The sequence below is a fragment of the Perissodus microlepis genome, chromosome 12 (genome assembly GCF_051167445.1).
Source record: "Perissodus microlepis isolate ML-2025 ecotype Zambia chromosome 12, ASM5116744v1, whole genome shotgun sequence".
Taxonomy (NCBI): domain Eukaryota; kingdom Metazoa; phylum Chordata; class Actinopteri; order Cichliformes; family Cichlidae; genus Perissodus; species Perissodus microlepis.
In genome coordinates, this window is record NC_140472.1 from 22,331,472 (window position 1) to 22,345,583 (window position 14,112).

General features: G+C 40.3%; 1 protein-coding gene across 3 annotated transcripts in view; it reads left to right on the plus strand.

Annotated features, from left to right (window-relative positions):
• grid2 (glutamate receptor, ionotropic, delta 2) overlaps positions 1-14,112 on the plus strand; it is a 523,204-nt gene that overhangs the window by 447,075 nt on the left and 62,017 nt on the right. For all 3 annotated transcript variants that reach the window (XR_014801858.1, XM_084947220.1, XM_084947219.1), the window contains exon 13: positions 4,744-4,939. Coding sequence is in view for 2 of the 3 variants with exons in the window: in XM_084947220.1 (XP_084803346.1) it covers positions 4,744-4,939 (196 nt within the window). In the remaining variant the exon portion in view is untranslated. The remainder of the gene's footprint in view (positions 1-4,743; positions 4,940-14,112) is intronic.

Sequence of the window (14,112 nt, forward strand, 5' to 3'; positions counted from 1 at the left end):
TCTGTCATTCTCTTTTATGTGTTTAGAAGACCTTTCCTTCAGTTTACTTTGGTCACACTGCGCCCCTCATTCATGCTGTTGTTTTTTCTTCTTTGTTCTACGTCCTTCCGCCCAGCCTCTTGTAAAATGTGTCAATCTATAGTTTCTTTCTTTCTTTCTTTTGTCTGTCCTCAATTGCTTTTTGTTTGTTTGTTTTTCACTTTGCTGTCATTAATGAGTGGCTCTCAGTTTGCTGCCTCATTCAGCATACATTGAGCTAATTAAGGATTTCCATAAATTTTAATGCATTATCTTTAGTGTGTTGACTGTTCTTGGGTCATTAGTGCCATAATTACCAACTAAACAGCAGCACCCACATGGCCCAAGGCCTCCAAAGATGGGTTTTGGGGATAAGTAGTGAGATGGAACATTCCTAAAATAAACTGAGAGTAATTGTAAAGTGTAACAAAATCTCAATGGAGAGATGAGAAATGTAGCCATGCAGAAAAAAATAGCAGTCTGTGATGTTGTGATTAGCATGCACTTTTATCTGATAATCCTTGATTAACATATTATGCAGATGGAATTAGATTGAATGCATTTGTGTGATTGAGAGAGCAAATTAGTTAGTATGGAAAAGAGCAAAAGAGCGCACACATGGGCAAGAAAGGAAGAGAAGGTCGGGGGAAGAATGGAGGCATTCCTCTCCTTAGTGTCTCCTATCAGGACAGACAGGATTTTTAAGTATTAATGCCCTTGTTTCATCCTGAAAATGAAATAACAAGTGAACGCTCAGAACTCTCTCTGGACTATTTCACGCTTGGATGTTTTCCCTCAATTTCAGTGTGAATCCTTTAGGAAAACAGTGAGAGATGGCAGTGGAGAGTAGCAAAGAGAGGGTGCTAGAGAGGAATGTATGAAGGGAGAGACAAAAGGGGAATAAGCATTATAAAGTGGAAATGAAGAGCGCAAGTGCGTGGAAGAAAAGATGAGATGGAGAAAACGGAAGTAAAGAGGCAAAGGTTAGAGATGGAGAAGGAAACAGAGAGAGAAGAGGAGCGGAAGGAAGCATGGTGAAGGGTTTTGGTAGTGGTGATGAGTCAGAATGGGGAATTTATTTTTCTGGGGTAAAAATGAGGTGAGAGACAGCAGAGTGAACAGAGAGAATAGATGGAGCGGAAGAATTGGTTAGGATGGGAAGACTAAAAGATGGATGGAGTATTTGAGGATAAAGCGCTTCTTTCCTGGCCCAACCTCGTACAGGAGGAGACATATTTTATGGTTGATAAAGATTGCCAATAAAGTCAATCAGGTCATTTCACACTTGCTTGTGTGAATGTGTCTGCTGGCTTTATAGTTACAGGTGACTCTTTGGTGGCTGTTGCATTCTTAGTAATCAGATAAAGCAGCACATTGTCCACTGGCAGATATTGATTAGATTACGTAAAGCTTAAGTAAGAAATGCATGATATGAAATCTGATTTGATCTGCTGTGACTTGGCTTGTACGTTCATTCTGCTTCTGACATCGGTGTCCCTGAAAAATGAACAGGAATACAAAATATTGCATGCTGCACCAGCACTTCAATGATATTGATGATCTGATCAAAACATAGAGACTGAAATGGCCACACAACGTCTGGGATTTTTAAATTATGAAACAATAACGATTTTCAATTTAGCTAACCAAATGTGCCACAGCTGGAACCACTGCCACTTCAGCTGACTTCACTCCGAGTATCGATTGCCTATTCCCGTGCACAATATAGTTAGCGGTTAATGTGTTTCTGATAAAGGCTTCTACATTTACAGATTCAGTCTCCTACAAAACCGTGTAGCCACGATCATCTATGTCCTTCCAAGTTCATTTAGGCCAAATTAGCACCAAAATTAGAGTTTTTGGAGCTGATGATCTTTATTGACAGAAGCTTTTAGCAAAGATGACCAGGTGACCAAATATGCAGAAACAAAGCTATGCACACAGGAATTATTCCTGCACATATTCAGATTAACCTGCTATTAAAAGGGACCCTGTCTAGCTATTCAGTCTTTAAATCATTCTCTCACCCCGACACACAGACACACACACACATATTCGCTATTTGTCCCACAAAACATTCAGCTGCTGTTCACTCCATTTACTTGCTCACTGAGCTGCTTAGGGGTAATATAATTGGTTGCAAAATGAGCTAGCATACACAGGACAGGAACACAATTTTGTGGACACACAGATCCACAGACACACACAGAGAAATTAATTTCACATAAAGCACTCACAGAAAGACAGTTAAACACATAATGCATATGGGCATTTTTCCATGAGACACCCACAGAATAGTAAAATAATTTGAGGAATTTAATAGTGTTTAAAGAAAAAAATACATTAAAATAAGAGTTATAGATACTTCTTACGTTTACAGATTTTGGTTTGACCACCATGCTTTCATCTAATTTTTTAAAAGTAGTCTTCATGAATAAATCTCCCGGCTTCTTTAATGACTGTCCAAAACTCTTCTTTGAATGTTGGCTGCTTTTTGATCCTTTCTCTGTTAATGTCATCCCACACAGCCACCCTTCCACTCAAACCATAACTCAAGAAGTAAGTCACGTAGGATTTTGAAGTTGATATGAAAAGTGTATATACTAAAAATCTTGTATGACTTTGAATCTCAGTGACCTTGACCTCGAGGTCAAATTCTTTGAAAATATTCTGAATGTGATAACTTGAGAACAAGGTGGCATAGGATTTTGGAATCTATACCATAGGTGTATCTACTAGGAGGCTGAGGGGTACCACTGGCCAGTATTTTTAGACTTTGTGAACCACACAATTACACACATTTTCAGTTTTAAGGTTTTGTGTTTTCCTTGCCTTGTCAATCGTGGAAATATATGCAGTGGTTGTTCAAAAAAGGGTAAATCATATGAGATCTGTATTTTCTTTAAACATAAATTTCAGTTGTATGCTGGATACTATCCTTGCAATGTTTCATTATTAATCAAAATAGTCAGTGAAACCAACACAAACCATTTTTATCTGTTTTTGGGGGGTTTCTTCCAAATGAACTTTGGTCTAATGTAATGCAGAGCTAATGCATGATTCTTTCTCTCTGTCTCCTGCACACGCACCATTAAAGAACAAGCTTAGAGTTACTGTGCAGTGAAAGCAATTCACAAAGGGGGAATCCCGGTCAAAGAGTGTGCTGACAGGCGTGCATATTCACGGGGGAGCGGGGGGGAGGGGAGATTATTTAGGCCAAAGATTAATTGGCGGAAATAAAAGATTCATGTTCATGGCAAAGTTCATTAAAATCTTCAAAGGATTTTTTCTTTCTTTAGAATGGGTCAGCGAGATATTTGAGGAGGGCTGGAGCCAAGGGGGAAGCGCAAGAGCTGTCCCTTCCATATTATTTCACACGTGTGCGTGTCTGTGTGGGTGTGTATTTATCAAAATGAACAGTGTAGTAATATTGCAAGCAGTAGCTACTTATATTTGTGCCCATTGTAAGTCTGCTTCGTGGGTGTACTGTATTACAACTGAATTAATGAAGTAAGATAATATATACTTGTTGTTCTTCATTAAGCAGGACATGTTGAGTGTTTTTGTGTGCATGTTTTGTTTCCCAAACATTTGTCTCTCAAATCCATGGGTGGTATGTAGCAACCATTCAACAAACAAACAGTAATTAGTTCTCGTAATGGTTCTCCATTACATTTCTCAGCGGCCAAACTCTTTGAAAGGCAACCCAAGCACCGTTGCGTTATAATTAACAATAGCTTGTGTATTCCCCCAGAGGTGACAATTTATGGGTGAGAGGTGGAACGAAGGAGAAAGGAAGAGAAACTTGTATGTGTGTTTGTGTTTTTCAGTTCTTTATGAGTGTTTCCATTTTCTTGGTGTAGTTCTAGAAATCTCGAGTATGTGGTTATCCTAGCCATCTTATTAGTGCTACTGTTGAAACTGGTTTCCAGCCACATCTTTTCATACCCATTTGTCGTGGCCAGTTTCCTTTTTTAAAATAAATCCTGAATGTCAATTAAATGTTGCTGCCAACTCCTGCTTTTGGTCCTTAGAAAAATTAATGGCTAGGTGAGTGTCTGAACCACAGTACAGCTAGCCACTCCATTTATACTCAATTTGTACCATCCAAAATCCCCCCTTTCCAGCCTTTCTTAGGTATCGCAGGGAATTACCAAGACAGCAACAAAAGACTGATTATTCACCATGTCCTGTAGAGCCAAGCCCAAAGCTCCAAAATTAGGATTTAATCTAGTCAGTGAATAGATAGTTGATTTAGGTGTTTTCTGCTTTCAGCCAGATATAGTTATATGCTTTGTAATAGGGGTTTCATGTTAGGCTGATTCCATCATAAATGTACCGTATATGTAAAAGTGCAGACCGAGCTGTGTAGTAATCTTGTAATGTGAAGTGAGTGACTAGAAAGCTGAAACCAGTGTTTTGCTAAAGTGCAGTTAACCTGGGGTCTGATCGTTTCTGTGATTTTAATACCACCGTCATTTGGAAAAACATTTTACAGAAGAGTTACCCAGAAAGTATAAAATGAAATCATAGTGTCTGCTATTATTACGAGCACTAGTAGAACAAGAGTGATGCTGTTAAAAAGTATTACATCTACAGTCATCAAGGATCAAATATGTATCAATACAGGTGAAGGATCTTTCAGGCTCAGCCTTTATTTTACAGTTGATAGATGAATGAAGATGATGTGAATATTAACCCTTTTCACCACCTGTGTCTCTGTAGGTCTCTGCAAGACTTATCCAAGCAGACAGAGTTGCCTTACGGTACAGTGTTGGACTCTGCAGTTTATGATCAGGTGCGCTCCAAGGCAATGAACCCCTTTGAAAGGGATCCCATGTACTCCCAAATGTGGCGGATGATTAACCGCACAGGAGGAGGCGATAATAACGTTGAGGAGTCAAAAGAAGGCATTCGCAAGGTACGTCTTTTCATTTTTTATTATTTTTTTGGGTTAATTAAACTTTGGCACACACAAAATGATTGTGGTTAATGAAATAAACACCGGAGTCGAGTCATTCCCCTGATAGGGTTTGAATGAACAGGACAGGTGAAGAAGGGCAGCAGCTCAGAACACATTGGAAACATAATTTGCTATAATTTGATCCTGTCATTTTTGAAAACATACATACCAAAAAATTGGTTGTAGAGTGAACTTCCCTGAAGGGCAAAATGACATCTACCTCAGAGGAGAGGATTTTATTCATATATTATATATTCTTTGTGACATATCTGCACGAACATATTTTTTGGATTATGTTATAATTCAAGTTACAGTTTGCCGGTGGTGTTAAATATCTCTTCTACAATATAAAAAAATAGCAAGGATTAGAGGATTAGGGGGATTTGAGTACTTCTAAATCAGCTTTTACTGTTCACTTTAAAAACATACAGATGGGTGTCAAATTAAAAGAAATGTCGTGAGTCCCCTGGTGACTCTGGTTGAAGTGTGAGAAAAAAAAATAGTGCAAAATTTTTCTGAGTGTTCGCCTTTGAAACCATTGTCATCATAAAACTATTTTATACTGATGTCAGTGGTACCATCTAGTTCCTTAGTCTCTCTAGGGGGATGGGGGGAGGTCACTGAGGGGTTTATTGAGTGTAGAAATGATGTGAATCTGTGATACTGGTATGGCTGTTACCACCTCTCACTGCAAATGAGCACTTGAGATTTTGAATGTTAGACAGCACTCTCCACCACAATCATCAAATCACCAAATGAGGAAATGTGCTTTGGAAGAATAATGCTCATCGGTCCAGCAGAGGTCCAGAAACTTGGAGAATCAATGCCGGGCGGGGGAGTTGAAGCCGCTCTGGATGCACAAAATCTTACTAAAACACATTATATTGGCTTTTCACTTTATTTGTCATCCTTCTGCATTTCATGGTATAAGGCAGCATCCCTAAAAAACAAAAACTCCTTAGTGTTGTGGCTCAATCTCTCTCCATGAATCACCCAACATCTTTGCTCTCCAAGAGGGAAAATTTACTTGAAAGCATTGCTGTACAGCATATTGTTAAATGTTCAGACTCATCATAAAATTTGTCATGTGACTAAGGCGCACGTCACACACTGTGCGCATGTTTTTGGCAGCTGGAGTAGATTTTCACGTTCCAAAGGTTTTCATGCTCCTTTGGCTGCTCGTAAGAAGGAAAGAATTTCAAGTTTTGCTATCGTGTATTTTTAATACAGTGATATTTGTGACCATTCATTTTTAGTGTGCGTATTTTTGATGTATTATGGGTATTGAACAATTTCTATTGTTGGGATCTTGTCTTTTAAAAGTTTCACAGACATTTCCTATCCTTTCCAACATTCACTGTCATTACTATGTTTTTATGTACTTCTATGTATTACCCAGTCATTTTTATCAGGTGCTCCAATATGCAGATTAAAGTTTCTTATTTTTTTTCTTACATAAGTTATGCAAATATCAGTGCCCATTCAACATTTGCTAGTAATGCCTAATTCATAATGCGTAATACAGAGAATTGAAGATGTTTACCGTATGGTCTACAGTGCATCCTTACAAAGCACCGACTCGGCCCTGTTTTGAAATGCCGCTCATGTTACAGGGTCGTCTGTGTTGATCGGGGATAAATGATGTTAATGATACACAGATAACGTTCGCATGACTAAATACTTAATTCCCTTGGTGATTACCCAGCATCATAAATACCTGACTGCTGCATCTCATTTGCATGCATCCCACTTTCCGTTTGCATCGTGCTTCGCTCTTCCAGAGGGTCCCACTTTCTCCTTTCTCCTTCCAGAATATATTAGACTTAAACCGGAGCCAGCATTGGAAGGAGTGATGAAAGTGGCACACGGTAGTTTTAAAATTATGCATTCAATCCAGTGTCTAATAAGATGTAAGAGTGGAACCATTAACTCTTACTAAGAATCATTTTTTGTTGGTAATGCAGTTTAAAAAAAAAACCATGTATACTTAATTATTAGTATCCCCAGAAACACAAATAAGGTAGTATTTTATTGCAAAATAAGGTTGTTTGTTGCACCAGCAAAAGTATTTATCACCTTCACTACAAACTTGACACCGACAGCTTGAGAAAACACGCTTACCTAGTGAGCTGACATCTGTGATTCTGGCATAATGGGTTGAGAAATAGTGGCACCAAAGACAAATCACACCTCGAATTTTCTGTAACGATTTTTTAAAGGATTTCAAAATTGTGGTATTTCTGCAGCACATGGGCTACCACAAGCTAGTATGGTACAGAGAGATCATGAATACACATTGTCTCTGTGAAGGTTCTCAGTCATCCAGGTCATCGTAGTCAAAGGAGCTTGCAAAGAAAAGTGAAACATTGTGAAACCTGGCCCCACCTTATCATGCGAATAATTCGCATGATAAGGTGGGGCCAGGTTTCACAATGAACACACCCGAAACTCTGGCTGATTGGGACCCACACCCAGTTTCACACCTTGGCTCAGGCGATTAGAGGATCATCAGGGGGTCCTTTTGTCCCTCTGTAGGGGGATACTCCCACTAGGTTTATATCTGGGACTCTCCACCATTTGACCTTAGAACTGAAGAAGCTTCTCGGATGAGAGGTGAAACGTCTTCAAGTAACTTAAAGAAGTCCAGACGCTTTTCTTTGCAAGCTCCTTTGAATACACATTGTCATTTGATGGCTTTGCTAGGGAGACAGTCCTGTTCACGAACCACGGTGAAACCTGTCATTATGGCAACACATAAGATAATAGTGTGCTCTCCCACCACTCTGGATATTTGGTTCACATGAAAACAGCAGGTCATAGCCGTGGCGCTCGCCATTAAGGTCGACAAGACCAAAGTCAAACTCCAATTGGCAGCAGGAAGTTGTGGGGAAAAAAATCTGTTACACCCTGCGTGCGAATCACTGGAATACCACACTTAACAAGAAGAACTCGAATGTGAAGTATCACTGCAACTGTACAACCCAGGGGAACACCTGAACCTCCCTATGTGATGCAATTCAGACACAGTGTGCACGCTTTAAATGAGTTCATGGCCAGAGACACTGTCAGACATCATGCTGTTGCGGAAATGTAAAAGTCCAGTTCCTGCTAGCAGACTGGGTTGGGGCGACTCATAAATATATATCAAGAAGCAGTTCTTCTGGGCAGTGCTTCAGTAATTATCAGCTGAGACTGAATTTTCCATGATAAGTAAGTCATATGAAAAAAAGGGCTGCTTTTCAGAAGCAGCGCAGTGGGAGGAGGCAGGACTGACAAGAGGCAGGACTGGATGAAGGTTTTTGAGAGAGGATCTGCTTTTTCATGGATAAATTCTCTATGACAGGGGTGACACCTCCAGAGTGGCAAGCAAGCACTGCAGAGCAGAACTGAGAGCGAATACAAGAAGGAAGCCGATATCCCCTCTGAATATGTCTCTCTTGATTTTATACTTTATACTTATTTCATCCCCTGCTCTGCATTTCGGTTCCTTTCTTCTCACCTGCATCTTTTTTCCCCCTCTTTTTTTATTTTCTTGCACTGCACCACCAAATATTTGGCTGTTAGCGTTCTATCTCTCCATCGCGCCCCGCCTCCCCCGCTCTCGACTCCTACCCAAATCTTTCTTTCGTTCTCTGCTTCTCCTTATAATATTTCATTCTGCAACCCCGCTGTCTCTCTGTCTGTCTTTTTTTTCATCTACTTTGTGTTAAAAGCTACAGGGTGCACTCTAGTGGTTCACTAATGCCTGTCCCTCTCTGCTGACTGCATTGACACAAGCTGATTTTTTTCCCCTTCTGCTGCAGTGCCACTGACAGTGACACTGCCGCCTTTACTGTGTATGTTTAAGCAAATGAATCAAATTATCGGTTTAATTATTCCTAAATTTGGTGGAATTGGGAAACACTGGATACATCCTCTACATTATGTACATGCAGAGCTTACCAATCATTGATTTTTCCTTTAGAGAAAACATTTTGTCAATGTGGAGACTTTCAACCTGTTAAGAATTCTTCTCATGCTGACAAATAAATTTAGAAGGTAGTAAACAGACCCCTGAAATTATTTATTTTTTAAGCTGGAGGCTAGACGCAAAGCTATAATATTATTAACAGACTCCATGAGTCAGACATTTTTGGTTTTCTGTCTTTGTCTGATTTATTCTGATCCGTTTGTCTTCTTCAATCCCGTCCCTTTTGCTATATTTGATTCCCGTGAGGTTAAGAACTTGATATATTTTCCCCCCTCAGTGTCATGCTCTCTCGCTCCCTTCTTTCTCTTCCTGCACTTTCTCTCCGTTTTTTTCTCCTCTTTCCCAATAAACCTCTTACCCCTCTCCGTCACCGTTGTCTCCTGTGCACTATGGATTTTCTCCCTTTTCAGTTTCGATCCCCCGTGGCAGAATAATATTATATGTCAGAACAGGTCAGTGTCTGGGCTGTCTCTGCTATCACTCACACACAAACGTGCAGCCTACACACACACATAAATGCACATACACAAAGATCTACTCAGATGCAAACATAGATACAAAATTTGCATTTCCCTAAGTAGCATGCTTTACACATGCATTAACACATTTCCCCTTATGCGCGCCTTGCATACTTTGATACACAAACACACACCAAGCCAGCCAAGCGCTCCAGGGTGAGGCCTGTCACGGAGTAATATATGTGTCGCTCCCATTTCAGTCAATGATCAAGGCACTCAATAGAGTGAGAGGTGTTGCACCTCCGCCTTGATATCTCATTAACTTTGTGTCACATATGATATCTAAGACCGCTGTGGTCTGTGTCACTGTTTGACATAATGGCATCCTCATTTAAGTCAATGGAGGATTTACTTGTGGTCCCCTCTGTTTATTATTGCATTGTCTCAAGAGTGAAAGCAAAGTCTTTTTTTGTCTGTCAGTATCAGTTACTTACCCTCTGAATTATATGAAACCCTTACTGACACAGATAATAATAAGATGTGCGATGGTAACTGTAGAATCTCGCAACTCCTTTAGCTGGATCACTGAGCATTGTCTTACGTTTTCTTTATATGACTCTATATGGTTAATAAAATGCGTGCTTTACTTATGCGACTATAGTTTAAAGCCTCATCTAGTGATTTTTGTTGTTGATAATAATTTCAGCCAATGTGACAGGAGACTGTGAAATGGAAACGTTTTCCACTGAGCGCCGTTTATGTTCTAATACTATAGCATGTACATGCATGCTTGGCATACTCTGTCACATTTCACTTGAAGCATGCATGTACATGCATGCTTGGCATACTCTGTCACGTTTCACTTGAAGCTCACGAAACTAAAACCTTCAGATTTGCATGTTTATTCACATACGTGCCAATGCCGACACGTACACACACCTGACTCGGTTGAATTAAGTATCCCTGTGTGAATATTTGACAGCTACTCTCTGTCAGGCTTTAAGAGTCTCTGATGACCACTGAGTGATTTTAGAGTTGAGTGGATTGCCAGTGAGTGATTTTCTGTCTGTATGACTTTCTGATCCACCATGGGAAGGTACCATTTTAGAAAATGCATCTTTTCCCCTCATGACATTGCCTACTATATATTACCGTTATTCCTAAAAAAGAAGAGCAGAAAGTATTGAAACCTTCACTGCAACATTATCAACGATAGGCTGGGGAAGGGGGGGCTTCACGGTATAAAGGTCCTGTTCTCCAACAAAGACACGCAACACTGTGTGAATTCACTATCCTTCCAACCTGACCCTGCAATAAATAATTTTCAAAAGGACGATGAAGGCTTTGGAAAAAATTTTCCCATACTTGTAGCAGCCAATGAAAGCTTGGAAATGGATGGAGAAAAAGAGGTCAGACGAGTGGGCTGAAAGCAGTGAATCTGAAATTAAATGCTTCATACATTATGAATATATTTGGATTATACTATATAGAGGAGCATTTACTTCAGGTAAAGCGCTTTTACATAGCTGCTGTCACTTGTGAAGCCGTCTCTTCACTGAAAAATACCAATTTCTTGGATTTGAATTTCAAATTCTTATTACCTGAAAATGGATCTGACCCACTGAGCTGATAAGGTCACATCAATCAAGAGAAGCATATAATATATAAACATAAATTCACTTTCTATAATCCCTTAGTATGTTTTTGTCATATGGAAGTTTTCTGACCACACAGAATTGTCTTTCATTTTATTTCCTGGAGACAGGAAATAGAGGTAAAGTGAGTAGGAAAATGATGCAAAGTAAATGGCCCAGCCAGGCTGTCAGGTCCCCCCACACGTCAAAAATACCTGTAAGCGATGCTATGTAATACTATGTAACGTTTACCAGTGAAGGAAAATTCCTCCACTTATCCTACATATGCTCAACTCCATTGTGCAACAAGCCATTTTCTGCCACTTAATTTCATCCCATCACCGTCTCCCCATTTAGCATAACGACTCTAGAAATTGTACTAAAAATTACCATCATCTCTTCACCTCTGCTGCATATATCTTGAAACAGGAAGTAAGTATCTGTATAATGTAAGCCTATAAGGTTTCGCCAATTTACCATAATGACTTCAGTGATGATGATAAAGATTATGCCGAGTCCTCATCCAGATAGAGCTGGTGGCAAATCATCCAAGACCTGTTTGGATCCTTCAGCCATCACAGCACTCTAGAGGACAATCGAGACAAAGCAGAGGAGAGATGAAGGGAGGAGTGGAAGATGACATAGATGGCGAATTGGTGCTCGAGGAGTAGGAAGACGGAAATTGGGAAATTTAGGTGGCATGAGGGCGATAAAGGGGGGAGGGAGACGAACTAGTTAAAATTGAGAGAGTGAATGCATGTGGATATGAAGGGACAAGAAAGAAGTGCAAGGAGAGGACTGAAAGGAGGGATGATATAGAAATAGAGAATGAATAGGTAGACAGTGACCTAGACACAACTGAAGAAAAGGATTAGCCATATTTTGCTAAAACACATTTTTTATTGACTATATTGTTTATTTCTTACAGTTTCACTCTTGCTCTAGCAAGGCCTTAAATGCATACATATATGAGACCAATGATTCTGAGTGCTATGCTCTGAAAGGGTTACAAGCACTTGGAAGGGAAGAACTCCCTTTTAACAGGAAGAAGCATTTACCAGCCATGTTTCCAGTTTCTGATTAGTTTCATTTTTAGTGGCTGGTTATTTTTGCTGTTTGCCCTCCATTCAGATTTAAGAACCAAACTCGCTGACAAAATCTGCTCCTTTACAACATAAGCCGTCCACTTGAAGGCTGATGCTTGCCCCATGCATTCAAATGTGAAGCCAAGGAGTCCTTAACAAGTATCTTTTGGAAGTGAGATTCACCGCTATGAAAACCCAAGCGTGTCGCTGCATCAAAGTCAAAGGACACCTTGTTTGTGAGACTCCAGCGACTTTGATAAGACACTGAGAAAGCACAGAGATTCAGAACAGGTTAAAAAAAAAAAATCACCTTCCCATTTAAGGTTTATGAGCGCTTGTTCACTGCCTCTCTCTCTCTTCATTAGTCAGCCATCCACTGTGAATCAGCGAGGTGGACTGGGGGTGTGTGGGGAGATTATGTTTAAACAGAGGATAACATTGAAGCTCACCCCGGATGCCTCACTTTGTGTGCGTGTGTGAGTGCAGGCACATGTTACTCTGCTCTCAATTTAGAGAGGCCTCTCTAACACCTGTTTACCCTCTCAAATCACGGTTAACATTGTATCTGTGGGCAGCAGTGCTCTCTGAGTCTGTATGTGTTTGTATCAGTGTCACAGTTCTTTAAGGACCTCCTGCCAACCACCCATTGGTCAGGGAGTTGCCAAGGTTACCGAGCAGGGTGGCCCAGCTGTGCTCGGGGTGACAGATCTCTGTGTTTATGATTCCTCTCCCCCTGTGTTTGAGAGAGGTCGACTTTTCATGAACAAAGCTCTCAGGTCCCAAGGTTGCCTACAGCTATGTGACTTGTATCTCTTGCACTGCACCCACTAACACAATATTCTCCCTGCGCTTCCTCTTGTCACTCCTTCAGTTTTGTTTCTTTCTTCCTCGTGTGCTCTTGGTTCCTCTTTTTGCTGATGTTGTTGCGCTTCTGTAGTCCGGAGTGACACTTGCGGTATTTTTGTGCCTGAGCCAGTGCTCTGACACGGTGCGCTTACAAGAGGGGCTGAGGCAAGACCCGTTTCATTAGATTTTTAAAAATTGATGCCATATTTACGTGTTTGTCATGTATTTTATTGGATTTGAATGAAATCTCTGCTGAGCCATATAAGCCCGTGATATATATCTGTCACTATGCCATGGTATGACTGCTGCAATATCCTCTGTAATAATCCAGGCTATGCTACGACCAGAAAATGCCTTTTTTGGCTGCTGGGCTCTCTCATTTTCTATTTTCTAGTAGTGCAAATCACCCCGACAGGAAAAAGAGAAAGCTCTTTTCCTGCAGAGCCTGATAGCTCATTAGAATTCAACACAACAAGCCCAAACAGCAAACATATTTTCCTGCTGTTACAATTCTGTGCCTATGTGATGACAGTGTTTCTGTGTTGTGACTGAGATTTGGGGAAAGCAGATGAAAAGAGGACTAAAGACGAAGGAAATGGGGGTAAATTTACTCTCCATATTAAAGAGGGAAGATTGTAAGGATTGAAAGAGACATTTGAAATAAGGGAATTATAGATGCTAAACAAAAATGGAGAGAGGGAGAGATGGAAGTTCATCCTTGCTCGCTGTGGTGATTGATTAAAAACTGGCGTGTTTGCTGGAGATGTGACAAATCGGCATAGAGTGAAGGGAACAGAGGGAGAGAAAGTATTGAAGTAAGGAGAGGAGATAAGGGTTCGGTATGGTTAAAAAAAACTCAAAGAAGAGAAGAAGAAATATTTATGTTATCTATTTCTATCTATTTATGTTTTCTTCTCTCTGTTCTTATATTTAAGAACGATGCCGAAATTGCCTTCGTATCGGTTTCTCCTTCTTCTGCCGCCCAAGCATCAATCCATCTGACAGCCGCACAACAGTCTTCTTCTGGATTTAGTTTTTTCTTCCTCTGTTTGCCTCCCTCGCTCACCGAGTCAGTGTGTGTTTTTCCTCTCGTTCCCTTTCATCCCATGCTATACCTCTTGTGTCTAATAATAATTAC